Source organism: Cherax quadricarinatus, chromosome 42, assembly GCF_038502225.1.
Source record: "Cherax quadricarinatus isolate ZL_2023a chromosome 42, ASM3850222v1, whole genome shotgun sequence".
NCBI classification, from domain to species: Eukaryota; Metazoa; Arthropoda; class Malacostraca; order Decapoda; family Parastacidae; genus Cherax; species Cherax quadricarinatus.
In genome coordinates this window covers 27,743,844-27,770,519 of record NC_091333.1, presented here as the reverse complement: position 1 = coordinate 27,770,519, position 26,676 = coordinate 27,743,844, and the positions used below count along the sequence as shown (strand labels likewise).

The following is a 26,676-nucleotide window of genomic DNA, read 5'->3' as shown; positions in this document are numbered from 1 at the left end:
AAATTTGTTGATAACATCTCACCCACTCTCTCATTTCTCTCTTTTTACATTGCTTCACCACTCTCTTAACCTCTCTCTTCTTCTCCATATACTCTTCCCTCCTTGCATCACTCCTACTTTGTAAAAACTTCTCATATGCTAACTTTTTTCTCCCTTACTACTCTCTTTACATCATCATTCCACCAATCACTCCTCTTCCCTCCAGCACCCACTTTCCTGTAACCACAAACTTCTGCTGAACACTCTAACACTACATTTTTAACCCTTAAACTGTCCAAACGTAGATCTACGTTTTTTAAACATTTGAAAGTACAGTAAGGCCTCGCTTTACGGCGTTTCGCCTTACAATGTTCCGCTAATACGGCGATGTCAAATTATGACCAAAATTTGCTATATGGCAAGCGGTCTTTCAAATACAGTGCCCCCCACCCGGTTTGTTTACATTTTCCGTGACCACATCTATTATGTCAGGAAACTTTCCAAAATTTCAAGTGTTTTAAAGTTACTGCGTATTTTATATGTACAGTGGACCCCTGGGTTTCATGATTAATCCGTTCCAGAGAGCCCGCCGAAGGTCTAAATTCACGAAACTCGAAACCATTTTCCCCATAAGAAATAATGGAAATAAAATTAATCCGTTCCAGACACCCAAAAATATTAAAATAAAATATTTTTTTTCAAATTAAATAAAGATTTACATAATGAAAACAATCAGAAATCAAGTACAGTACATGCATTTAAAATAAATTATAATAACATTACACTTACCTTTACTGAAGACTTTTGTGTGGATGGAAGACAGGAGAAGGGGATAGGAGGAAGGTGTACACTATTTTTTGGAAGGAGAATCTCCTTCCATTAGGACTTCAGGTATGAAGTCCATATCTGGGGTTACTTCCTTCCTTCTTTTAATGCCACTGGGACCAGCTTGAGAGTCACTGGACCCCTGTCGCACAAAATATCTGTCCGGAGAGCTCTGTTTCTGGCGTTTCTTTAAGATTTCCCTGAAGTGGGACACAACACTGTCATTGTACATGTTGCCAATATGGCCTGCAACAGCTTTGTTAGGGTGAAGTTCATCCATAAATGTTTGCGCTTCAGTCCACTTTCCACAAATGTCCTTACTCTTTGAAGAAGGCACCTTCCTCCAAATCTCTTCCTCCTCCTCTGCAGCTGTTTCCTGAGCTGTGATCTGTTGCTGTTGCAGATGAAGCTCTTGCAGCTCTTCAGTGGTTAGCTCTTCCCTGTGGTCCTCCACCAACTCTTCCACATCCTCACCACTCACCTCCAACCCCAGGGATATCCCCAATGCCACAATAGTTTCCACAACTGGCATAGGTTCCTTAGGGTCAGCCACAAACCCTTCAAAATCCCTCTCTTGTACACAGTCTGGCCACAAATTTCTCCAAGAAGAGTTCAAAGTCCTGGAAGTCACTCCCTCCCAAGACTTACCTATAAGGTTTATGCAATGGAGGATATTAAAGTGATCTTTCCAGAACTCTCTTAGGGTCAGTTCAGTGTCTGAGGTCACTTCAAAGCACTTCTGAAACACTGCTTTGGTGTAGAGTTTTTTGAAGTTTGAAATGACCATGGGCTGGAGGAGAGGAGTGGTATTAGGAGGCAAGAACTTCACCGTGATGAAACTAAACTCCTCCACTATTTCCTCTTCCAAGTCTGGAGGATGAGCAGGAGCATTGTCCATTACCAGGAGGCACTTGAGTGGCAATTTATTTTCCAGGAGGTATTTCTTCACACTGGGGCCAAACACTTCATTAAACCAGTCTAGGAAAATTCCCCTTGTGACCCATGCCTTACTGTTAGCCTTCCACATCACACACAAGTTACTCTTGGCGACACTGTATTTCTTAAACACTCTGGGATTTTCAGAGTGATAGACCAGTAAAGGCTTCACTTTAAAATCCCCACTAGCAACTGCCTCCCAGCACACATAAGGGGGATTACCAACAGACCCCTGGCAGTCTTCAAGCTGGCACTGGACAAGCACCTAAAGTCAGTTCCTGATCAGCCGGGCTGTGGCTCGTACGTTGGTTTGCGTGCAGCCAGCAGCAACAGCCTGGTTGATCAGGCTCTGATCCACCAGGAGGCCTGGTCACAGACTGGGCCGCGGGGGCGTTGACCCCCGGAACTCTCTCCAGGTAAACTCCAGGTAAACTACAAAACATTAGAGTAAGCCTGTCTTTCATAGGCTTGTGTCCTGGGAGTGCCGCTTCCTCCTGCGTGATGTAGGTCCTTTTTGGCATTTTCTTCCAGAAGAGGCCTGTTTCGTCACAAACACTTGCTGGGGTTTGAATTCTCCAGTGTCTACGCACTCCTTAAACTCCTGTACAAACTTCTCAGCTGCTTTTTTGTCAGAACTGGCAGTCTCACCATGCCTTATTACACTGTGAATGCCACTACGCTTCTTAAATCTCTCAAACCAACCTTTGCTGGCCTTGAAATCACAAGCATCACCACTTGTTGCAGGCATGTTCTTTACGAGATCGTCATGCAACTGCCTTGCCTTTTCACATATTATCGACTGCGTAACACTATCTCCTGCTAACTGTTTTTCGGTAATCCACACCAACAATAACCTCTCCACTTCTTCAAGGATTTGTGATCTCCTTTTTGTCAGCATATCCACCCCTTTTGCAACAACAGCACAGTTTATTTCCTTTCCTTTCGCCACGATCGAAGTGATGGTTGAATGGGGCTTGCTATACATCCTGGCAAGCTCTGTAACACGCACTCCACTCTCATATTTTTCAATGATTTCCTTCTTGAATTCGATCGTGTTCCTCACTTTCTTTACCAAAGGGCTTGCACTAGCTTTCCTTGGGCTCATAGTGACTTATTTAGCAGTTGTAATCACAAAAAACAATGGATTATTATGTATGAACCCGTGGGGTGATGGTCACGTGTTGGTAAACAGTGGCACACTGAGCGTGAATGGCATGGTAGACTGGCTTTGTGTGCGCAGTAACAAGAGGAGGGGTACCGGACGGTTGCCGAAACACGAGGCCAAATTTTTCCAAAAAAAACTCGCCGAAGGTCGAATTTCACGAAAGTCGAGGCTGCCGAAACTCGAGGGTCCACTGTACTCTGATAATTATACTTATGTGTACCTGTACCTAAATATACTTACACACTGTGCTGGTGTGCAGGTACACATTAAAATCGCTAAGTCTCTCTCTACTCATGACGCCAATACTACGTAATAATAATCACTTGGGCACACTAAATGTCTTATTTTACATCAATATAGGCATTTTCATTAATCCATCAATGATATTTTCCATTACATAGCATATAAACATGATACATACACTCACAGAATAAAAATTGATGTAAATATGAGATTTGTTTACAAAGCAGCTGTGTAGGTAATGTGGGAAGAATTACGTTTTCTCTAGTCAAACTGGGGGATAACTGTAGAAAAATATTCTTTTCGTATGCCTGTACTCTATATATAATAATTCACGACCCTTGTGGGTTTAGTGCTTTTTATAATTAATAATAATAATAATAATAATAATAATAATAATAATATTATTATTATTATTATTATTATTATTATTATTATTATTATTATTATCATTATTATTATCATTATTATTATCTTCATTCACTCTAAAAATGGTGTGTTGCTGTTTGTTTATTCTGAACTAACTTGTACACAATGTAAGAGTACATATTTGTATTGTGAGGTAATTATTATTATAATAAAAACATATTGAGGTAAATGTTTTACAAGCTCTTACAAATGGACGTGAATGAACTAAAAGTAGACACATATTAATACGCATTTATTTCGCCTGACCAAGTGATCGTCCACTACCTATTCAGTTTGTGTTCTTACATTGTCTCAACTCTGTATCTCGTTCTCTCTCTCGTTTACTCTTTCGTTAACTAGTTGGCTCTCATTGACGATGGCGTCTAAGGTTAGCTGTAATAAAAAGAGAAGTCGTAAGCCTCTTGCTTTAAGTGCCAAGTTAGAGGATGATGGTGTGCCATTCTGATTTTATTCAATAAACACCCTGCCACTCACCTCTCACACATTAATATTAATATTTTAAGGTAAGTAATAAGTGTACTCTGTGTGTATCTTACCTTTTATTGTGTTTTTAATGCCTATTTCTATTGCTAACTTAATACAAGTTAGTGTAAACTTGTTGTCTGGCATTTATTGCATATTTTATGTATGCTTTGATAATAATACTTGTGGACCTATGTGGTAGCCGGGTGGAGGGACAACATTATGTTTTCTCTGTTCAGCCATCAGAGAAAACGTGTATGAATCTGCGTTTGGCCCAGCCACTCCCTCACTCCACTTTTGTTTACAATTTTCGGCATGAATTATTCATTACTTCTACCTTCATTTATGATGGCATCTAAAGGTAGTTGTTAGAAATTATTAAATTCAGTGAACAAGGCATGTCGATGTTAATAATATGGCTCTGGGCCACAGTGTAGGTAGCCGGTAGGTGTAGCCCAGGCGGGCTACACCTACCGGCCACCTACACTGACTTCCTACAAATAAATACTACTCACCTCTCTTCCTATATTAAGACTACACATATTTTAAGGTAAATAATGAGTGTACTGTATGTGTATTTTACCTCTCTGGGATGTTTTAAATATCGTATATTAACCCTTTGACTGTTTTCGACGTATAAATACGTCTTACGAGCCAATGTTTCTGACGTATATATACTCAATAATTCTAGCACCTTCAAATCAAGCGGGAGAAAGCTGGTAGGCCCACATGTGAGAGAATGGGTCTGTGTGGTCAGTGTGCACCACATAAAAAAAATCCTGCAGCACACATTGCATTATGAGAAAAAAAAACTCTGATAGTTTTTTTGGAATAAAACGCCGACTTTGAGGTGTATTTTCGTATAGTATTTATCGTTGTATTCGCGTTTTCATTGTCTTAGGTGATAAAATGGAAAACATATTACAGAAATAGAGATGATTTTCATTACTTTGACAATGAAAACGACCTTGAAACTGAGCTCAAAGTAGCGGAAATGTTCGATTTTTACCAATGTTCAGGAGTAAATAAATCACACCACGCGTCCAATACACGTCAACTGGGGAGTCTTATATTCTTTCACTAGTGCACTGATATTATTTATACCATTTTTACAATAATGCAGTAGTCTGCATAACAGTAAATTTTGTATTTTTTGTATGAATAAAAAATCAAAATAGAAAGCAATAATAATATAAGAGGGGCCTAGAGATGTGACTAATGAACAGAGCATATGTTATTTTAGTGCCACGAATGTCTACCTTGTTTATTCTGGACCCTATTTTGAAATTGGCATCTTTTATAGTTTGTGTGAAATTGGCCAAATTGCCAATTTCTGACCACCATATTGGGTAGTCCAAATTAGTAAATGGGAGGTTTCTTGTACTCAGCTGATAGATAAAATGGAGTTCTAAAGAAATAGCTATGAGTTTGGTCAACTGGAACAATGGAATTGGCTGAAAATAGGGCTCAAAGTCGGCGAAATCGCCGATACGCATATGTCGCCGAGACTGCTAACTTCGTGGGAGCATAATTCCATGAGTTTTCGACCAAATTTCGAACTTTTGGTGTCATTACCATCGGGAAAAGATTCTCTATCATTTCATAAGAAAAAATATTTTTTTTTTTTTTTTTTCAAAAATTGAGTGACATAGAATGACAGTTTCAGAGAGGGGCCTGAAACAGTCAAAGGGTTAAGCATGAGACGGGGAGCCAGGGCCACCTACACCTGGGCTACCTGCACCTGACTTCCTACAAATAAGTACTACTCACCTCTCTCCCTACATTAAGATTACAAATACTTTAAGATAAGTAATGAATTTACAGTCAATGTATTTTACTTTGTGTGTTTTTAATGCCTAGTTCTATTACTAACTTAATAAAATTTAGTGTAAACTTGTTGTCTGGTATTTATATGCATTTATAAATGGAAAAAAATGGTGTTCTGCCTTCCGGCGATGTCTGCTTTCCAGCGACAGCCTGGAACCTAACCCGCCTTCTAAGCAGGGCCCTACTGTAAAAAACGTAGAGCTTCTTTTTTTTTTTTACATTTGAAAACGTGTAAAAACTTTGATTACTTTTTTTTTTTGTTATATTTGAAAATATTTTATAAAAAACGTAGATCTGCTTTTGGAGCACTACGCATGTGAACATAGATTTATTTGGACAGTTTAAGGGTTAAACCTACCCCATACCTCTTCGGCCCCATTGCCTATGCTCTCATTAGCCCATCTGTCCTCCAATAGCTGTTTATATCTTACCCTAACTGCCTCCTCTTTTAGTTTATAAACCTTCACCTCTCTCTTCCCTGATGCTTCTATTCTCCTTGTATCCCATCTACCTTTTACTTTCAGTGTAGCTACAACTGGAAAGTGATCTGATATATCTGTGGCCCCTCTATAAACATGTACATCCTGAAGTCTACTCAACAGTCTTTTATCTACCAATACATAATCCAACAAACTACTGTCATTTTGCCCTACATCATATCTTGTATACTTATTTATCCTCATTTTCTTAAAATATGTATTACCTATAACTAAACCCCTTTCTATACAAAGTTCAATCAAAGGGCTCCCATTATCATTTACACCTGGCACCCCAAACTTACCTACCACACCCTCTCTAAAAGTTTCTCCTACTTTAGCATTCAAGTCCTCTACCACAATTACTCTCTCACTTGGTTCAAAGGCTCCTATACATTCACTTAACATCTCCCAAAATCTCTCTCTCTCCTCTACATTCCTCTCTTCTCCAGGTGCATACACGCTTATTATGACCCACTTTTCGCATACAACCTTTACTTTAATCCACATAATCCTTGAATTTACACATTCATATTCTTTTCTCCTTCCATAACTGATCCTTTAACATTACTGCTACCCCTTCCTTAGCTCTAACTCTCTCAGATACTCCAGATTTAATCCCATTTATTTCCCCCCACCGAAACTCCCCTACCCCCTTCAGCTTTGTTTCGCTTAGGGCCAGGACATCCAACTTCTTTTCATTCATAACATCAACAATGATCTGTTTCATGTTATCATACTAAAAAGACTACAGTACGAGGGTCATTACTTGGAATGAAATGTTTCTACCCTCTTTGGGAATCGAACCCGGAAACTCGCCCTGTGAAGTGAGAGCTTTAGCCACCAGGCCACGGGGCACTGTGTTTAGATGATAATAGGCTAAATAAGTTGAGCACTTAATAATAATAATAATAATAATAGGTAAAGAAGAATATAATTATGTAAAAAAAATTTCGCTAAGTGGATTGTGTAATAAAGATGGTCAGGATTTAAACAAATAGGAGAGAAGCTTGATTTTGATCTACATTCACATGTAGTGCTACAAAAGTAGATCTAAGTTTTTTTTACATATTTTCAAATATAACAAAAAAAAGTAGATCAAAGTTTTTTTTACACATTTTCAAATGTAGAAAAACAAAAAGAAGATCTACTTTTTTTTACATACTTTCAAATGTTGAAAAAACGTATATATACCTTTGGACTGTTTACGGGTTAATAACAGTCTACTTCAACCCAATTAAACCTAACCTATACTACTTAGGATAGGTTATTAAAAGCAAGGATTTTTAAAATAATCACTTAAGTGGAAGAGTGAGTGTGTACTTGCCTAGTTGTACTCACCTAGTTGAGGTTGCAGGGGTTGAGTCCAAGCTCCTGGCCCTGCCTCTTCACTGGTTGCCACTAGGTCACTCTCCCTGAACCATGAGCTTTATCGTACCTCTGCTTAAAGCTATGTATGGATCCTGCCTCCACTACATCTCTTCCCAAACTATTCCACTTCCAGCCTGCTCTGTGGCTGAAGAAATACTTCCTAACATCCCTGTGATTCATCTGTGTCTTCAGCTTCCAACTGTGTCCCCTTGTTGCTGTGTCCAGTCTATGGAACATCCTGTCTTTGTCCACCTTGTCAATTCCTCTCAGTATTTTGTAAGTCGTTATCATGTCCCCCTCATCTCTCCTGTCCTCCAGTGTCGTCAGGTTGATTTCCCTTAACCTCTCCTCGTAGGACATACCTCTTAGCTCTGGGACTAGTCTTGTGGCAAACCTTTGCACTTTCTTTAGTTTCTTTACATGCTTGGCTAGGTGTGGGTTCCAAACTGGTGCCGCATACTCCAATATGGGCCTAATGTACACGGTGTATAGGGTCCTGAACGACTCCTTATTAAGATGTCGGAATGCTGTTCTGAGGTTTGCCAGGCGCCCATATGCTGCAGCAGTTATTTGGTTGATGTGCACTTCAGATGTGCCTGGTGTTATACTCACCCCAAGATCTTTTTCCTTGAGTGAGGTTTGTAGTTTCTGGCCCCCTAGACTGTACTCCGTCTGCAGTCTTCTTTGCCCTTCCCCAATCTTCATGACTTTGCACTTGGTGGGATTGAACTCCAGGAGCCAATTGCTGGACCAGGTCTGCAGCCTGTCCAGATCCCTTTGTAGTTCTGCCTGGTCTTCGATCGAATGAATTCTTATCATCAACTTCACGTCATCTGCAAACAGTGACACCTTAGAGTTTATTCCTTCTGTCATGTCGTTCACAAATACCAGAAACAGCACTGGTCCTAGGACTGACCCCTGTGGGACCCCGCTGGTCACAGGTGCCCACTCTGACACCTCGCCGCGTACCATTACTCGCTGCTGTCTTCCTGACAAATATTCCCTGATCCATTGTAGTGCCTTCCCTGTTATCCCTGCTTGGTCCTCCAGTTTTTGCACTAATCTCTTGTGTGGTACTGTGTCAAACGCCTTCTTGCAGTCCAAGAAAATGCAATCCACCCACCCCTCTCTCTCTTGTCTTACTGCTGTCACCTTGTCATAGAACTCCAGTAGGTTTGTGACACAGGATTTCCCATCCCTGAAACCATGTTGGGTGCTGTTGATGAGATCATTCCTTTCTAGGTGTTCCACCACTGACAATCTTATCCATGACTTTGCATACTATACATGTCAGTGACACTGGTCTGTAGTTTAGTGCTTCATGTCTGTCTCCTTTTTTAAAGATTGGGACTACATTTGCTGTCTTCCATGCCTCAGGCAATCTCCCTGTTTCGATAGATGTATTGAATATTGTTGTTAGTGGTACACATAGCCCCTCTGCTCCCTCTCTCAGGACCCATGGAGAGATGTTATCTGGCCCCATTGCCTTTGAGGTATATAGCTCACTCAGAAGCTTCTTCACTTCTTCCTCGGTTGTGTGTACTGTGTCCAGCACCTGGTGACGTGCCACACCTCTCCGTCCCTCTGGAGCCCCTTCTGTCTCCTCTGTGAACACTTCTTTGAATCTCTTGTTGAGTTCCTCGCATACTTCACGGTCATTTCTTGTTGTCTCTCCTCCTTCCTTCCTTAGCCTGATTACCTGGTCCTTGACTTGTTTTCCTTCTGATGTGGCTGTATAACAGCTTCGGTTCAAATTTGGCTTCCGCTGCTATGTCGTTTTCATATTGTCGTTGGGCCTCCCTTCTTATCTGTGCATATTCGTTTCTGGCTCTACGACTGCTCTCCTTACTCTCCTGGGTCCTTTGCCTTCTATATTTCTTCCATTCCCTAGCACACTTGGTTTTTGTCTCCTTGCACCTTTGGGTGAACCATGGGTTCATCCTGGCTTTTTCATTATTCCTGTTTCCCTTGGGTACAAACCTCTCTTCAGCCTCCTTGCACATTGTTGCTACATATTCCATCATCTCATTAACTGGCTTCCCTGCCAGTTCTCTGTCCCACTGAACCTCTTTCAGGAAGTTCCTCATTCCCGTGTAGTCCCCTTTCCTGTAGTTTGGTTTCATTTGTCCTGGCCTTCCTGCTTCCCCCTCCAGCTCTAATAACAAACAGACAAATGAATAAGCACCACCTTCTCTTAGCTGGAGACTTCAACATCAACCTTGGCCTACTAGATGATCAGCCTGTAACTGATTTCATCAACAATATAAACAACACACTTCTCATACCAACAATAACTAAACCAACCAGGCTCACTGAAACAAGTGCAACCATAATAGACCACATATGGACCAGTATACTAGCCCCCCTTAAATCAGGGATAATCACAGATAGCACTACAGACCACTACCCTACCTTCCTCTTGACAAACATTAGTAAACCACCACTTGAATACAACAAAGTTTCATTTAGACTCCATGATGAGGCCTCAATAAGGAAGTTCACAGCTGACCTAGAGACTGTTGACTGGCCTACAGAATTCTCCAAGGCCAATGGTATTGATGACTGGACAGACATTTTTCTTAAATTACTTAGACTATACAACAAACATTGTCCTATAAAAACGAAACAGATCACAAACAAACGGCTTGGTTGCCCATGGCTAACCAGCACCATTCTGAAATCCATTGATAAGAAACACCAATATGAAAAGCAATATAGACAGGGCTTAATACACAAAGATATTCTTAAACACTATTCATCAGTCCTCACCAAAGTAATAAAGAAAGCCAAACAACTATACTACTCCAGTAGATTCACTGACACAAGAGGAGATATAAAAAAGACCTGAAAAACACTCTCAGATTCTAGGGACCCACAAACTGAAAAAAAACAAGAATATTGCCCTAACTAAACCTAATGAAACACCACTGCATCCCACTGACACAGCTAACAAGATAAACGACTTCTTCTCAACCATAGGTTCTAATCTCGCCAATAAAATCCCACGTACCAATGCCCATGCCGGGGACTACCTAGATGGGAATTTCCCAAATTCCTTCTATCTTGCTCCAACTGAGCCCATGGAAGTCACCGAGATTATAAAGTCACTTAAAAATAACTCAGGGAATCTGTCTCATGTCCCACCATTATTGTACAAGAGAGCGGCCCATGTCCTCTCGCATGCTATCTCATTACTTTTTAACAAGTCACTAGAAACTAGCACTTTCCCGAAACTACTCAAGACGGCAAGGGTTACACCAATACATAAAGGTGGTGACCCTACAGATTTAAACAACTATAGGCCAATATCAAACTTAGCATTGCTATCCAAAATCTTTGAGAAACTCGTGCACAGGAGACTATATTCATTTATAACGGCACAAAACATACTCAATCCCTGCCAATTTGGATTCAGGAAAAATAAAAGCACTAACGATGCAATCATAAAAATGCTAGATCTGCTTTACACAGTATTGGAAAATAAGGAATATCCACTAGGAATTTTTATTGACTAAGAAAAGCTTTTGACACAGTAGACCACGGCATCCTACTCCACAAACTTGACCATTATGGTATAAGAGGCCATGCGCTTGCATATTTCAAATCTTACCTTACTAATAGGTATCAGTATGTCACCATTAAAGACACAGCATCAACAACACAGCCACTTGATACTGGAGTTCCGCAGGGAAGTGTCCTTGGTCCCCTGCTCTTCCTCATATACATCAATGATCTTCCAAACATATCTCAACACCTGAACCCCATTCTCTTTGCTGACAACACGACTTATGTCATCTCTCACCCTAATCTTGCCACCCTCAACACCATTGTTAATGAGGAGCTGATCAAAATATCGACTTGGATGACAGCCAATAAACTTACGCGTAACACTGACAAAACCTACTACATTATGTTTGGTAGCAGAGCAGGAGATGCGCAAATTAACATTAAGATCGACAACACTCTAATTGCCAGGCATAATGAGGGCAAATTCCTAGGCCTATACCTCGACAACAACCTGAACTTCAGCACCCATATCCAACACATAACCAAAAAAGTATCCAAAACGGTTGGGATCCTCTCCAAGATACGATACTACGTGCCGCAAACTGCCCTTCTCACACTATACCATTCACTTATATATCCATACCTCACCTATGCTATCTGTGCTTGGGGTTCAACTGCAGCAACACACCTAAAGCCAATAATCCAACAAAAAGCCGCAGTAAGAATAATCACTAAATCCCATCCCTGGCAACACACCCCCCCACTCTTCATAGATCTAAACTTACTCCCTGTTCAGTACATCCACACTTACTACTGTGCAATCTACATCTACAGGACCTTAAATTCCAATATTAACCTTGACCTAAAATGCTTTCTTGATAGTTGCGACAGAACCCACAGGCACAACACCAGACACAAACATCTCTATGACATTCCCCGTGTCCGACTAAACTTTTACAAAAATTCAATGTATGTCAAAGGCCCTAAAATCTGGAACACCCTACCTGAAAATTCTAAAACTACAGACACATTCATCACCTTCAAAACTACCATCAGAAAACATCTTATCTCCCTGATACACCCTGTCAACTAATTACACGAATACCACCTGGTGGTTAACACTTACACTCACTCACCCATTTGACCATAAACAGAAATATCAATCTCAATCTCAAAATAATGAATCTTAACTAGTCATAAGTTGGCCTGTGATACTCCAATACTGAAACTATGTATAGTGCCAAAACAAAAGCATTCACATTGCTAAACTCACAAACTAGTATTTAGTCACTTAGCCATAATACCAACTTACCTCATAATTTTGTAATATTTTAAACTTAAGATTTAATTTAAGTCTGCCCGAAATGCCTAGCCATGCTAGGTGTTCTAGTGGTACACTCTGTAATTATTATTTTACTACATGTAAACCACACAATAACCAAATTCTGTAAACTCAGCATTGTAATCCTTATAGAGAATAAACTTTGAATTGAATTGAATTGAACTTGTAGCTCTACTGTGTATTCGAAGCTCAAAACCACATGATCGCTTGCCCTAAGGGGTCTTTCATATGTGATGTCCTCAATATCTGCACTGCTCAAGGTGAATACTAAGTCCAGTCTTGCTGGCTCATCCTCTCCTCTCTCTTTTGTAGTGTCCCTTACATGTTGGTACATGAAGTTTTCCAGTACCACCTCCATCATCTTAGCCCTCCATGTATCTTGGCCCCCATGTGGCTCCAAGTTCTCCCAGTCGATCTCCTTGTGGTTAAAGTCGCCCATGATCAGGACCTTTGCCCTGCATGCATGAGCTCTTCTGGCCACTGCAGCCAGTGTGTCAACCATCGCTCTATTGTTCTGGTCATACTCATGCCCTGGTCTCCTGTTGTTCTGTGGTGGGTTATACATCACTGCAATTACCACCTTGGGACCTCCAGAGTGAAGCGTTCCCGCTATGTAATCACTTTCTTCTCCGCTGTTTCCTCTCTCCAGCTCGTCAAAATTCCATCAGTGTTTGATCAGCAGTGCCACTCCTCCACCCCCCCCCTGTTCCTTCTGTCTTTCCTCAGGATCTGGTATCCCGTTGGAAAGATGGCATCTGTTATCATACCTGTAAGCTTGGTTTCTGTGAGCGCTATGATATCCGGTGATGTCTCTTTGACTCTTTCGTGCCACTCCTCCCACTTGTTTGTTATTCCATCAGCGTTTGTGTACCATACCTTCAGTTTCCTTTCCAATACTGTGGTTTGGGGGGCCTGTGGGGGTGGGAGACTTGGTAGCATACTGTGGGATTCTATGATTGGGGGTTGGGTGGAAGCTGTGGGTATGCATTGTAGTTTGTGTTGGGATGGTGTGATAGGTTGTGGGGTTCTGAGGATAGTTGTGTGTGTGCTTGCCCTTGCTTCTCTGTTCTGCTCTGACTGACCTCTGCTGGTTCCATCCTTGTTTCCTTTCCTATCTCCTTTTGCTTTTTTGTCCTCTCCCTCAGCTGCTGTCTCTCTGTTTGTGTTCTGTCTCTGTCTAGGAACACCTTCTTGTACTCTTCCGAGTTTTTCAACCTTGATTTCTCTTGGAGGATCCTGTTCCTCACTGTTTCTGTCCTGAAAATCAGCTTGATCAGTCGGTTTCTCCCCTTCATGTACCCGCCTATTCTCTGAAAATTTACAATCTCGTCCATGTCTTCTCCCCCTATTTCCGTGATGATTTTCCCAATCTCCTTTCTTTCTTCCTGCCATCTTTCACTGTGTGTCTTTTCCTCTCTCTCCCGAAGCCCATGGATAAACACTGATTTTGCCCTTTCCTCCTCCCATTGCCTCTCCCTCTGTGACTCTGGTTCCTGTCTGTATATGGTCATTTTCTCCCTTGATTTTTCCAGTGGCTCTTGGTAGCGTGGTTGTGCCTCACCATTCGACTTATCTCCCTCTCTATCTGCACCCAGCTGCTCTTTCCTTTTACTCCCTGACCCTTCTTTGCAGGCTGATATGACCTTAGCATAATTCATATCTCCTTCCTTCCTGTTCATCCTCTCAGCTTCATATGCTGTGTCTTCTCTGGTCATTGCCCCTGAGACTTGCTTCAGCCTGTTTACCTCAAACTCTAGGACCCTTACCCTGTCTACTGCAGTTTCGACTTGTGCCTCCCATTTCTTCGTCTCCTTCTCCAACCTCTTTTTCCATTTCGCAGAGAGCACTTTCTCCATTTTTTTCAGAAAGCTCTCCTAATTTTCTCTCCCATTCTTGCTCCATCCTTCTCCCCTGCTCCTCCATCCATTCCTCCCTACCAATACCATTGTCATCTGATCCCTGATTCCTACGAGTCCCAACCATTTTTTTTTTTTTTTTTTTTTTTTTTTTTTTTTTTTTTTTAGTAAAGGAAAGAGAGAGAGAGAGATGAAAAGAGACAAAGAGATGGGGAGAGAGAGAGAGAGAGAGATGAAAAGAGACAAAGAGATGGGGAGAGAGAGAGATATGAAAATAGACAAAGAGACGGGGAGAGAGAGAGAGAGAGAGAGATGAAAAGAGACAAAGAGACGGGGAGAGAGAGAGAGAGATGAAAAGAGACAAAGAGACGGGGAGAGAGAGAGAGAGATGAAAAGAGACAAAGAGACGGGGAGAGAGAGAGAGAGAGAGATGAAAAGAGACAAAGAGACGGGGAGAGAGAGAGAGAGAGAGAGATGAAAAGAGACAAAGAGACTGGGAGAGAGAGAGAGAGAGAGAGAGAGAGAGAGAGATGAAAAGAGACAAAGAGACGGGGGGAGAGAGAGAGAGAGAGAGAGATGAAAAGAGACAAAGAGACGGGGGGAGAGAGAGAGAGAGAGAGAGAGAGAGAGATGAAAAGAGACAAAGAGACGGGGAGAGAGAGAGAGAGAGAGAGAGAGAGGAAAAGAGACAAAGAGACGGAGAGAGAAGGAAGGGTTAGAGGGTCAATTCACATAAAGGTATGAAATCCCGTTACGTGTACTCACCTATTTGTGGTTGCAGGGGTCGAGTCTTAGCTCCTGGTGTGTGTGTGTGTGTGTGTGTGTGTGTGTGCTACAGCTATTCAAGTGCCTTACAGCAGATCCTGTTCTCACCTAGTGTGTGTGTATGTGTGTGTGTGTATGCATGCGTTTATGTAAGCAGTCCTTATTTCCCTCATATGTACTACATATGTTTTGCATATGTACCCTATCTCTTGGTTTCCACTGTACTGTCTTGTGTGCCTAAAATTACGTAAATTCACTTAAAGGTGTGAAATCCTGTATATGTGTGTGTGTGTGTGTGTGTGTGTGTGTGTATGTGTGTATGTGTGTGTGTGCGTGTGTGTGTGCGTGTGTGTGTGTGTGTGTGTGTGTATGCGTGTGTTTATGTAAGCAGTCCTTATTTCCCTCGTATGTACTACATATGTTTTGCATATGTACCCAATCTCTTGGTTCCCACTGTACTATCTTGTGCCTAAAATTACGTTCAATTCTGTATGCTAGGCTTCGCTAGGCTACCTCTCATACTAGGCTATCTATCATTAACTGCTTAACTCTCCTGAACCTCAATAAATTCTATTAAATGCCAGTAAATGCTGCTTATTCTAATTCTGATAGCTCGAGGAGAGTGACCCCCAATTTCCAGCTAGAGACTGGTGCTGACCCCATGCAACTCAAACTAGGTGAATATTACTTGCGGCTGGCAGTGGAGTAATGTCGTCCTCCTGGGTCCCAGTATGAAAATGCTTGATGCTTCTCGGTAATTTTTCCACTAACTTCCTGTAGGCACTGTGGTCTCTAGCTCATCTAATTTTTTCACTCACTCACTGTATTACTGACACATCTATACATATCTCTTATCTCCCTGGTCTTGAGTTGCACTTATTCTTCAAAATACCCCACTGCGTTATTATGGCAACACTATTTAGGCCTGACACAACTGTTCACCTTCCTTCCAACGGCCCCCACTAAACATTTAGTCACTATTTCCTTTGTTTTCTTTTCTGTGATCACTTATATTTCCTTTTTCGGGGCTTAAGTGATTATATGCACTCTTATGCGTGCACACGCCTATATCTCACACTCTATTCCTTATGGCACAGTCAGAAATTACCACCAAAACACGAGTTCAAACCGCGTGACTCCTCCATGTGTGTGTGTGTGTGTGTGTGTGTTTGTGTGTGTGTGTGTGTGTGTGTTTGTGTGTGTGTGTTTGTGTGTGTGTGTGTGTGTGTGTGTGTGTGTGTGTGTGTGTGTGTGTGTATGTACGTATGTATGTGTGTGTATATTAAGTAATTTCAAACTCTTGAAGATAAAGAACTTAATTTTAAATGAGTTCTTGCTAATTGACCAATTTTATGTATTCGGCAAGACATACATACATACATACCATATGTACATACCATATATGCATACCATATACAGTGGACCCCCGCTTTACGATCAGCTCCCAATGCGACCAATTATGTAAGTGTATTTATGTAAGTGCGTTTGTACGTGTATGTTTGGGGGTCTGAAATGGACTAATCTAATTCACAATATTCCTTATGGGAACAAATTCGTTCAGTAATGGGACCTGAACATACTTCTGGAATGAAATAATATCGTAAGCTGGGGGTCCACTGTATACATATTATATATACATATATACATGTAGATGAATGGTTCAGAGAACTGACAAGTTGATAAATTAGACTCCTCCTGTTCTTCACCATTCTCCTTTGTATGGACTGAAAGCCACTATGTGGCAAAACGTTTCCTCGTTAACCCTTTGACTGTTTCGGTCATATATATACGTCTTACGCGCCACTGTTTCTGACGTATTTATACGCGTAAATTCTAGTGGCTTCAAATGAAGCGGGAGAAAGCTGGTAGGCCTACATGAGAGAGAATGGGTCTGAGTGGTGGGTGTGCACCCTGTGAAAAAAATCTGGGACTCAGTGATGCATTGTGGGAACGCCATCTTGGTAGTCCATTTTCACCATGCCTCGCAGTAAGAAGTACCTCACTCCTCGGCAGATTGGAGGTCTTTTGTTCCCAAGTAATAGCTCCAACAGCGATGGAAATGTCAGTGAAAGTGAATTCCATGGTTTTCAAGCGGGTGTGACCGAAAACAGTGCCCAGGATAATGTAATTAGTGATGAAAACCCAGATGACCCACGACCTTCCACCTCTGGTGCTGGGCCAGTTCGTTCACATTCACCTGTACCAGGACGAAAGAGGAAACTATTTGCCCGTGTACAAGACTCATATGTGAGCAGTGAAAGTGATAGTGATAGTGATTTCAAAGCTATTGAAAGCAGTTCTAGTTGTGACAGTGAGGGTGAATATTCCCCAGTGAAGCGGCAGTATATACAAAGTAGCATGTGGTCTGGTAGTGTGTCCTATGCTGTTCCAAGGGGAAGGAGTAAATCTCAGAGCACATCCCGTGACTCTACACTACGACCTGATAGTAAAGATGACGATATTGTTACGATGGGTATGAATGATGTGAGTGAGGCAGCAGGTGGTGGTGGTGATAGTGATGGTGGCATGAGTCCTGTGGTACCAGCAGTGGGCCACGCTACTATCAACGCTGCTGACTCTGCACAACTACAACCAGCCTCACCCAACCCCACACTCCCACAACCTGCACAACCACAACCACATTTCAATATCCAGAACCCACCAGCAGACCGCATCTGGGATTGGCAGCAAGGTGACGAGTTTGTTGCCAGTCCCCATGACTTTGATGAAACACAAAGTGGAATACGGCCATCGTGTACACTTGGGAACAATGCTACTGAACTGGAATGCTTTCAGTTATTCTTCGATGAACCCCTGATGGACATTATTGTCAGGGAAACTAACACATACTATGAGTACACCATGGCAAATACAATTCTCTCACCAAGATCACGGCTACACCAGTGGAAGGACACAACTGTGGCAGAGATATACCTGTTTTTTGCCATAATAATGCTTATGCCACATGTGTATAAGCACACTGTCACCACATACTGGTCAACAGAACACCTGATTTCAACCCCAGGTTTTAGTGACATTATAGGTGTGAATCGTTTTTTGATACTGTTACGTATGTTACACTTTTCAGACAAAAGAAAGCCTGACAGAAGTGACAGGTTATATAAGATCAGAAATGTGTTTATGTACCTGAAACAAAAGTGTTGCATGTATTTTTATCCCTTCAGGAAGCTTGTTATTGACGAGTCTTTGATTTTATGCAAAGGAAGACTCATTCAAGCAATATATACCAAGCAAGAGGAAACGCTTTGGTATAAAGTTATTTGTACTGTGAGATTGCAAAAGTGGTCTCGTTTTGGATATCATTGCGTACGCTGGCAGTAATACATTGGGTATCTCTGGTGATGTGGTTCGAACAGTGATGGAACCATATCTTGGTAAGGGGCATATATTATATAGTGATTACTGGTACACAAGCCCCATACTTAGTGATTTCTTGCGAGTGAACCTGGCAGACGTGTGTGGGACAGTGCGTGGTAATCGTAAACATATGCCAAGGTTCAATGCTGGCACTTGCAGAGGTGAGGTGCAGGCCTTTGCTGCCAGTGACATCATGGCATTTCGGTGGCATGACAAACGTGATGTCACATTGTTGACATCAGTTCACCGAAACAAAATGGCACACACTGGCAGCTGTCATGGACTACAACCTCAATATGCACTTAGTGGACAAATGTGACATGCAGATTGGGTTTGCTGATTGTGTATGCAAGAGTTATAAGTGGTATATAAAGCTTTTTTTTCCATCTTGATATTTCCATGCTAAATGCTTGTAACATATACAAGTTGAAGACCAACAACAAACCAAAATATGGTGAATTTTGTTTGTCAGTCATCAGACAAATAATCTCCAAGTACCAAGGAGCAACACCTGCAGTAGACCAGTGTCCACGAAATTACCAACACACGCCATCTCGTTTGAGACCTGGTGATCACTGCCCCATACAACTGCCTTCTACTGCTTTCAAGAAAAGTGCTCAGAAGAGGTGTTTTGTATATGGACGTACCACAAAATGCCCACAAACACGTAGAGACTCGTTTTATGTGTGTGAGAAGTGTCAAGTACCACTCTGCATATACCCATGTTTCAAAGAGTTCCACAAGCTGCAGCAGTTCTAGGAAAGTGTTCAGTGACTGTACATATGTATATATATTATGGAACAATAGTAATAAACAATGTTTTGTATTGTTTGTTTGTGTAAACAAGTTTTATACACAATCTAATAGTGATAATGTTTGTTCAGTTATTGTGTTGTAAACAATGAGTATATATTTGAACAATGCACCTTACTTTGGTCTCACAAGCCACATAAGTTACTTAGAAAAGAAAAATATTGGAAAATACAAGAAACCTTCGAATTGGAGTAAATAAAAGAATACCGGGTGGGCGGCATTCGCCGCTGTTGCCGTACGGCGCTCATTTTCTGCCAACTTTGCGCCTCTGTATCTCGGTAAGTACTGATGGCAAAAAAAAAATTTTAGGCTTAAAACACTCGGTAAAATAATCCTAACATTTTCGTGTGAAATCGGCCAAATTGCCAATTTCTGACCATTGTATTGGGTAGTTGAAATAAGTGAATGGGCAGTTTCTTATACTCAGTTGACAGACTAGAAGTAAATAAGTTTATTCAGGTATACACAAATACAGTTACATAGATTATCATACATAGCAGTGTATGTATAGAGAACCTAGGATAACCCAGAAAAGTCAGACAAAGTGACTTATTGCCAGTACCTGGCTTGGGCTTGCCATATATGATTTTTGGTAAATATTTTTTTCTCGGTTGTTTGTTGGGCTATCTCATTGAAACTTGGGCAATTTATGATGGAAAGATGCTTCTTAATGTACAACAAAAATAAAAAAGATGGACGATGAATAAGGGAGTTCACTTTTCAGCCATTAGCTGCCTCTTTGCAGTATATTTTCGTATGTTTTTTATGGTTGTATTCTCATTTTTTTGGACTCATTTGATAGAATGGAAGATGTATTACAGAAATAGACATGAGTTTGATTGCTTTCATGAAGGAAAGTACCTTGAAATTGAGCTCAAAGTAGCGGAAATGTTCGATTTTTGCCGATGTTCAATGAACTTTGTGTAAGTCAAGTTGGCTAATTTTATTAAGTGTATTCTAACTTAACCACTCTGTAATCCGGCAAACTCAGTAATCCGGCACACTACAGGTCCCAATGATGCCAGATTTGCGATGGAGGACCTGTACATTTAAATAGTTTTATATCTGATTAAATTATCTTTCCAGAATGCTGAAACAATGAGTACGCCAAGTCTGCCACTGTCCTCCATATTACGGACCAAGCATGAAGAAGCTGAGGGTGATGAGCCGAAGAAGAAAACCAGAGAAGAATGGAAGAAAGCCAAGGAACTTGAAGAAGCTCGAAAAGCTGGCACTGTGCCAGCTGCTGTTGATGAAGAAGGTAAAGATATAAATCCTCACATTCCTCAGTATATAGCTACAGCACCTTGGTATTTTGGCTCTGGAGGCCCAACCCTTAAGCACCAACGTCCACAGCCAGAGAAACTCCAGTCGTTTAACCACCTCAATGAATATTACATCAGAGGGCAAAAAGGAACAACAGCTACGCGTTATCGTAAGGGTGCCTGTGAAAATTGTGGTGCTTTGGGACACAAAAAGAAGGAGTGTGTTGAAAGGCCCCGCAAAGTTGGAGCTAAATATGATGCGCATGATATTGCTCCAGATGATGTATTGCTACCAGATCTTCACCTAGATTTTGATGGAAAGAGAGATAGATGGAATGGGTTTGATCCTTCCGAATATACAGCTGTTGTTGAAGAGCATAAAAAAGTTGAAGACTATAAGAGACAGATAAAGGCTAAAAAGCTGAAGGAAGGAGAAGAGATGAGTGATGGTGAACCAGATGATGATGATGAAGATGAAGACAAATATGCTGAAAGTGTTGACATGCCAGGTACAAAAGTAGACAGCAAACAGAGAATTACTGTCCGCAACTTGCGTATACGTGAAGATACAGCCAAGTACTTAAGAAATCTGGACCCCAATTCAGCCTATTATGATCCAAAGACACGTTCTATGAGGGACAACCCTTACAAGGGCACTGGAAGAAAAGAGGATGAAGTCGACTTTGCTGGAGAGAATTTTGTAAGATTTTCAGGAGATACTGTCAATCAAGCTAAAGCTCAGCTCTTTGCATGGGATGCATTTGAGAAAGGTGTAGATGTCAGTCTTCAAGCTGAACCTACAAAACTTGAATTGTTAAAAAAGCAATTTGTAAATAAGAAGGAAGAGTTCAAGAAAAAGGTATCTGATGATCTTTTAGAAAAATATGGTGGGAAAGAACATCTTGATGCTCCACCAGCTGAACTTTTACTTTCTCAAACAGAGAATTATGTTGAGTACTCCCGACATGGCAAAATCATCAAAGGCGCCGAAAAGCAGACTGTGCGATCCAAATATGAGGAAGATATGTACCCTGGTAATCACACCAGTGTTTGGGGAAGTTACTGGCGAGATGGCATGTGGGGATTTAGTTGCTGTCATTCTTTTGTCAAGAATTCTTATTGCACAGGTGAAGCTGGGAAGCGGGTGATGCCAGCATTGCCATTACCGAGTGCATCGACCTCGGCTTTACAGAGTACTTCACAGAAAGGTAGCTCTGGTGAGGAACAACAAAACACAAAGACTTTGCTTGAAATTCACAGAGACAAGAAAAAGAAAAAGAAGAGGAGGAAGCTAAAGAAAAAGAAGAAGGACACTAGCAGCAGCAGCAGCGGTAGTGATTCTAGCAGCGAATCAGAAAATGAAGAAGATAAGGAAAAGAAACGCAAGAAGAAATTGCGTGAAGCTTTGATTCGTGCAAAGATAGAAGAAGATGCAGTTCAAGAAATGATGAAGTTAAATGAACGTGAACGAAGCTATAATTCTATGTATGATGCAAAGGCACCAACAGAAGAAGAGATAGAGGCTTATCAAATGAGAAGACCGAGGGAGGACGATCCTATGGCTGCATTCCTAGGCAAATGAATGTGCATCAGAAATATACCTAGTGTTTTCATTTTTCTGGTTGTTTAGATACATATCTAAAACTATTAAAATAGTTTAAGAAAATTATTTGTTAGTAACCCAGTACCTACTTTCATTATGACCTTGATAATTGTCCAGAATGGATTGAAATGTCATCCAATTTTTATTTCCAGATTGTGAGTTAGTTGCAAGCTGCTTTAATTCTGGAGAACTAGTCTGTATATCACTGATCTATGCTGGCTTTATTAATATGAATACAGTGAATCATTATTCAGCATATATGCAGTATGTCAATACAATACAACCTTCATAATTCCTCATTTTATACTTTAGAAACATACTATGGAACAATCCACAATTCTTAATGTGTATAGCAGGAAAATATGAACTTGGATGAGGGGATAAGTGGTAGATTATTTCTTGAAACAAAAATGCTTTATTACCTAGCAAGTGATTGCTTGTATTCAGAGGTTGAAGAATACAAGAATTTTGAATTATGTGGTCTATCATAAGCTGATAGACCACATATTCCAATTCAGAGTTTATTTCCACATGATATATTGTTTAGACAGAAATGGGTGACACTTTATTGCATACAGGAAGTCCATGGTTATGCACACCATTTCAGTATATGTATAATAAATGTATATTTAAGTAGATTTAATACAGTGGTACCTTGAATGTCGAATAGCTCCCAACTCGAACAGTTATGTGAGTGTATTTTTGTAAGTGCTTTTGTAAATGTATTTTCGGGGGCCTCACATGGACTAATCTAATTTACATTATTCCTCATAAGAACAAATTTGTTCGGTAACAGCACTTGAACAGCCTTCTGGAACAAATTTTGGCCAATATTCAAGGTACCATTGTACGTATATCATTGTACATGTTTATAAGAAAAAATATTTGGGTTATACTCTAGTAAATATATAGTACAATTTTTTACATTAGATGACATTCAGTTCAAGAACTCAAATTCTTGAATCAGCAACTATTCACAGTAACAATTTTGTATTCTAATTTCTAAAAATAAATTTCATCTGAAAAATAATGCAACTAAATCAAAGGAAATGGAAGTTGCTTTATTACCGAGGTCATGAGTGAACGATGATGAAGTGGAGACGGCTGATGTGTTAATAAAAAATAAAATACTGCACGTTAAATACAAGGAATGAGTAGACTGTTGAACAAAGTGGGACTATTCCATAATATAGTCAGAATATTGAGAAATGCGTATTTTTCTTGTAAATCAAAAACACTTAAAGACAGCAAGCCTTTATTAATTTAAAATTTTCCAAGTAACTCAGTAAAGCTGTCACTGAACAAGAAGTAATTTTTAATAAAGGTTTGTAATGTCTAAGTTTCTTTGAGTTACTCCTTGTTGACTTAGTGCCCAGCTTTCAAGTATTCTTCAAGCAGAGACAACCATAGTTTTTATAGTGTATATACTGCTGTGTATTTGATAATTATATAGGTATATATATATATATATATCTTGAGATTATTCTTTATTAAGTAAAGTTGTGTAGTGTGTCTCTTGACTGAATCAGGAGGTATTATTGTTTCTCTGACAGGTTTTAAATATTGATATGCAGAGTTGGAATAGGTGTCTTGATAGGCACAGTGGTGGGTGGGTTTGTTTGTGTGTGTGTGTGTGTGTGTGTGTGTGTGTGTGTGTGTGTGTGTGTGTGTGTGTGTGTGTGTGTGTGTGTGTGTGTGTGTGTGTGTGTGTGTGTGTACTTGTACTCACCTAATTGTTGCAGGGGTCGAGTCATAGCTCAACCCCTGAAAAACGAGTGCATGCTCATTTTTTGTGCATGTGTGTGTCAGTAAGCTTAATGTAACACCGCTAACACAACGATAGCATAGTGACTCACAAGCCTATGATAATTCCCTTCAAATCTATTGTTCTCTCTAGGCTGGAATATTGCTGTACAAATTGCATACCTGGAGAATATACAGAGAAATTTCACTGCACAGGAGTGAAGATGCTGTTCACTAAACAGTGCAAAATTCTCCAAAGATGATGTACATCCTAGTGTGCATTTCACATCACCACACATTGGTCACCAGGTAACTCTTTGGCTGTCCTCATTGCTGCAGTGTAGTGTACACCTTACATCTTTGCACACAGGTCACTGTTTACCCTCCCCATGTTAGAGCACTGCATGTTCCCATGTTGGTCACAGTAGTGTGTTCTCATACTGAGGGAGGTATTGTGACCAGTGTGGAAACACAGTACACTGTACAGCCTCTCCTCACTTAACGATGGAGTTCTGTTCCTAAGACCATGTCGGTAAACGAATTTGTCGCTAAGCAATTAGCATACTTTGATGGTTTGTGTCAGCCATCTTTGGTAGTGTTTTAATGTCATCTTTGCACTATTTGTAACATTTTTACTGTATTTATATATGTTTATACAGTAGTGTACTGTATATTTCAATATAAAGAATAGAGAAAACCAGCTCTAATATATAGTGGACCCCTGCCTTACGATATTAATCCGTTCCTGAGAGCTCATCATAAGCCGAAATTATCATTGGTCGAATTAATTTTCCCCTTAAGAAATAATGGAAATCAAATTAATCTGTTCCTGACACCCCAGAGTATAAAAAAAAAAAAAAATTACCACATGAAATATTAATTTTAATACACTCAAACTGAAGAAGACATGCACAATTACTACTCTACTAAGAATAGAATACATGACACTTAGCTTTATTGAAGATCTGGTGATGATTGATGGGATGGGAGGAGGGGAGAGTGTGGGAGTTATTGTTTAGAAGGGGAATCCCCTTCCATTAGGACTTAGGTAGCAGGTCCTTTTCCGGGGTTACTTCCCTTCTTTTAATGCCTCTAGGACCAGCTTGAGAGTCACTGGACATCTGTCGCACAACATATCTGTCCATAGAGCTCTGTACCTCCCATTCCTTTAAGACTTTCCTAAAATGGACCATAACATTGTCATTGTACAGGTTGCCAACACGGTTTGCAGTAGCTGTGTCAGGGTGATTTTCATCCGTAAAGGTTTGCAGCTCAACCCACTTTGCACACATTTTCTTAATCTCTTTTTTTCAATTCCATACTAATTCTCGCCCTTTTTACCACATGGATGGCACTAGAAGCTTTCTTGGGGTCCATGGTGACTTATTTTGCAGTTATAAGCACGGAAAACACTGGGATAATGTGAAATGTACCGAATGTATGCGTAAATGCAACCGCACTGGCTGGCTTGTAAACACTGGCGCTGAAGCCACACGTGGGACACATCCCAGACAAATCACGTAAGGCGAGTTTTTTATCGTGAGGCGAGGCAAAAATTTTGCGTTCAAATGCTTCGTATGGCGTATTTAACATAACGCAATGCGTTCGTAAGGCTGTACATTATTTAGGTATTCACAAACACTAATCACAGCTTGGTGCCCAGCCAATGCTAGACGTTTTGGTCAAAGACAGCCAGCATTCAAGCAGGTAGTGTTAGCTATTTCATCTCATCCCCTGCATGCATCAACCGATGAGAGACTTTTAAAATGTTTATAATTCGCAGAACAGGCGAAATATTCACAAACACTAATCTCAGGTCGAAGGAGACTCGAACCTACGAACCATGGAACAAGGTACGTAATGCTCTACTCACCGTACCACACTGGTTGAATACCTTGGCCAAAACGTCTAGTGTTGGCTGGGTGCCAAGGTATTGGACCAGTGTGGTAAGGTGAGTAGAGCACTGCGTATCTTGTTCCAAGGTTCATAGGTTCAAATCTCCTTCAACGTGAGATTAGTGTTTGTGAATATTTTGCCTGTTCTGCAAATTCTAAACATTATTTACGTATGCATACTGGTGAGAGAACCTGTCGTAAGTCCGAGTTGTTGGTAAACATGTACAGTGGACCCTTGGGTAACGATGCTATCGGATAGTGATAAAATCGGATATCGATGTGTTTTTGCGTAGAAATATTGGCTCGGCCAGCGATGAAAAACTCAGTTAAGGACATTCGTCCCGAATGTGTCCACGCGGCCTGAGCCCATGTACAAGGTAATGTGCCATTGTTTACAAGCCAGGGAGGACGATTCCACGCGTACATGCGATATATTTTGTATTATTCCATTGTTTAGTGCTTGTAACTGCTAAATAAGCCACCATGGGCCGAAAGAAAGTTTCTAGTGCCAACCTTGTGATAAAGAAGGAAAGAAACACAATAAAATTCAAGAAAAAACTCGTAGCAAAGTACCAAAGTGGAGGAAGAAGAGAGAGGGGTGAATGTGCCTTCTGCAGTGATTCAGTGATTCTATGATATGTACAATACTAAAGCAGTAGGTATCAATAAAGGCTATAGTGCCAGCCAGCTATAAAGTGTAGAATTAACAGTAAAGTAAAAGGACACAAATGCAACTAATGTGACTTTTTTATTGTGGCAACGTTTCGCTTTCCAGGAGCTTTATCAAGCCATTACAAAC

At 40.7% G+C, this 26,676-nt stretch overlaps 1 protein-coding gene across 1 annotated transcript in view; it reads left to right on the top strand.

Annotated features, from left to right (window-relative positions):
• The window catches only part of Slu7 (Pre-mRNA-splicing factor Slu7), a 28,061-nt gene extending 5,443 nt beyond the window's left edge, over window positions 1-22,618 (top strand). The window contains exon 2 of the mRNA XM_053786231.2: window positions 20,458-22,618. Coding sequence (XP_053642206.1) covers window positions 20,470-22,218 — 1,749 coding nt within the window. The 5' untranslated portion in view covers window positions 20,458-20,469 and the 3' untranslated portion in view covers window positions 22,219-22,618. The remainder of the gene's footprint in view (window positions 1-20,457) is intronic.
• The last annotated feature ends 4,058 nt before the right edge of the window (window positions 22,619-26,676 follow it).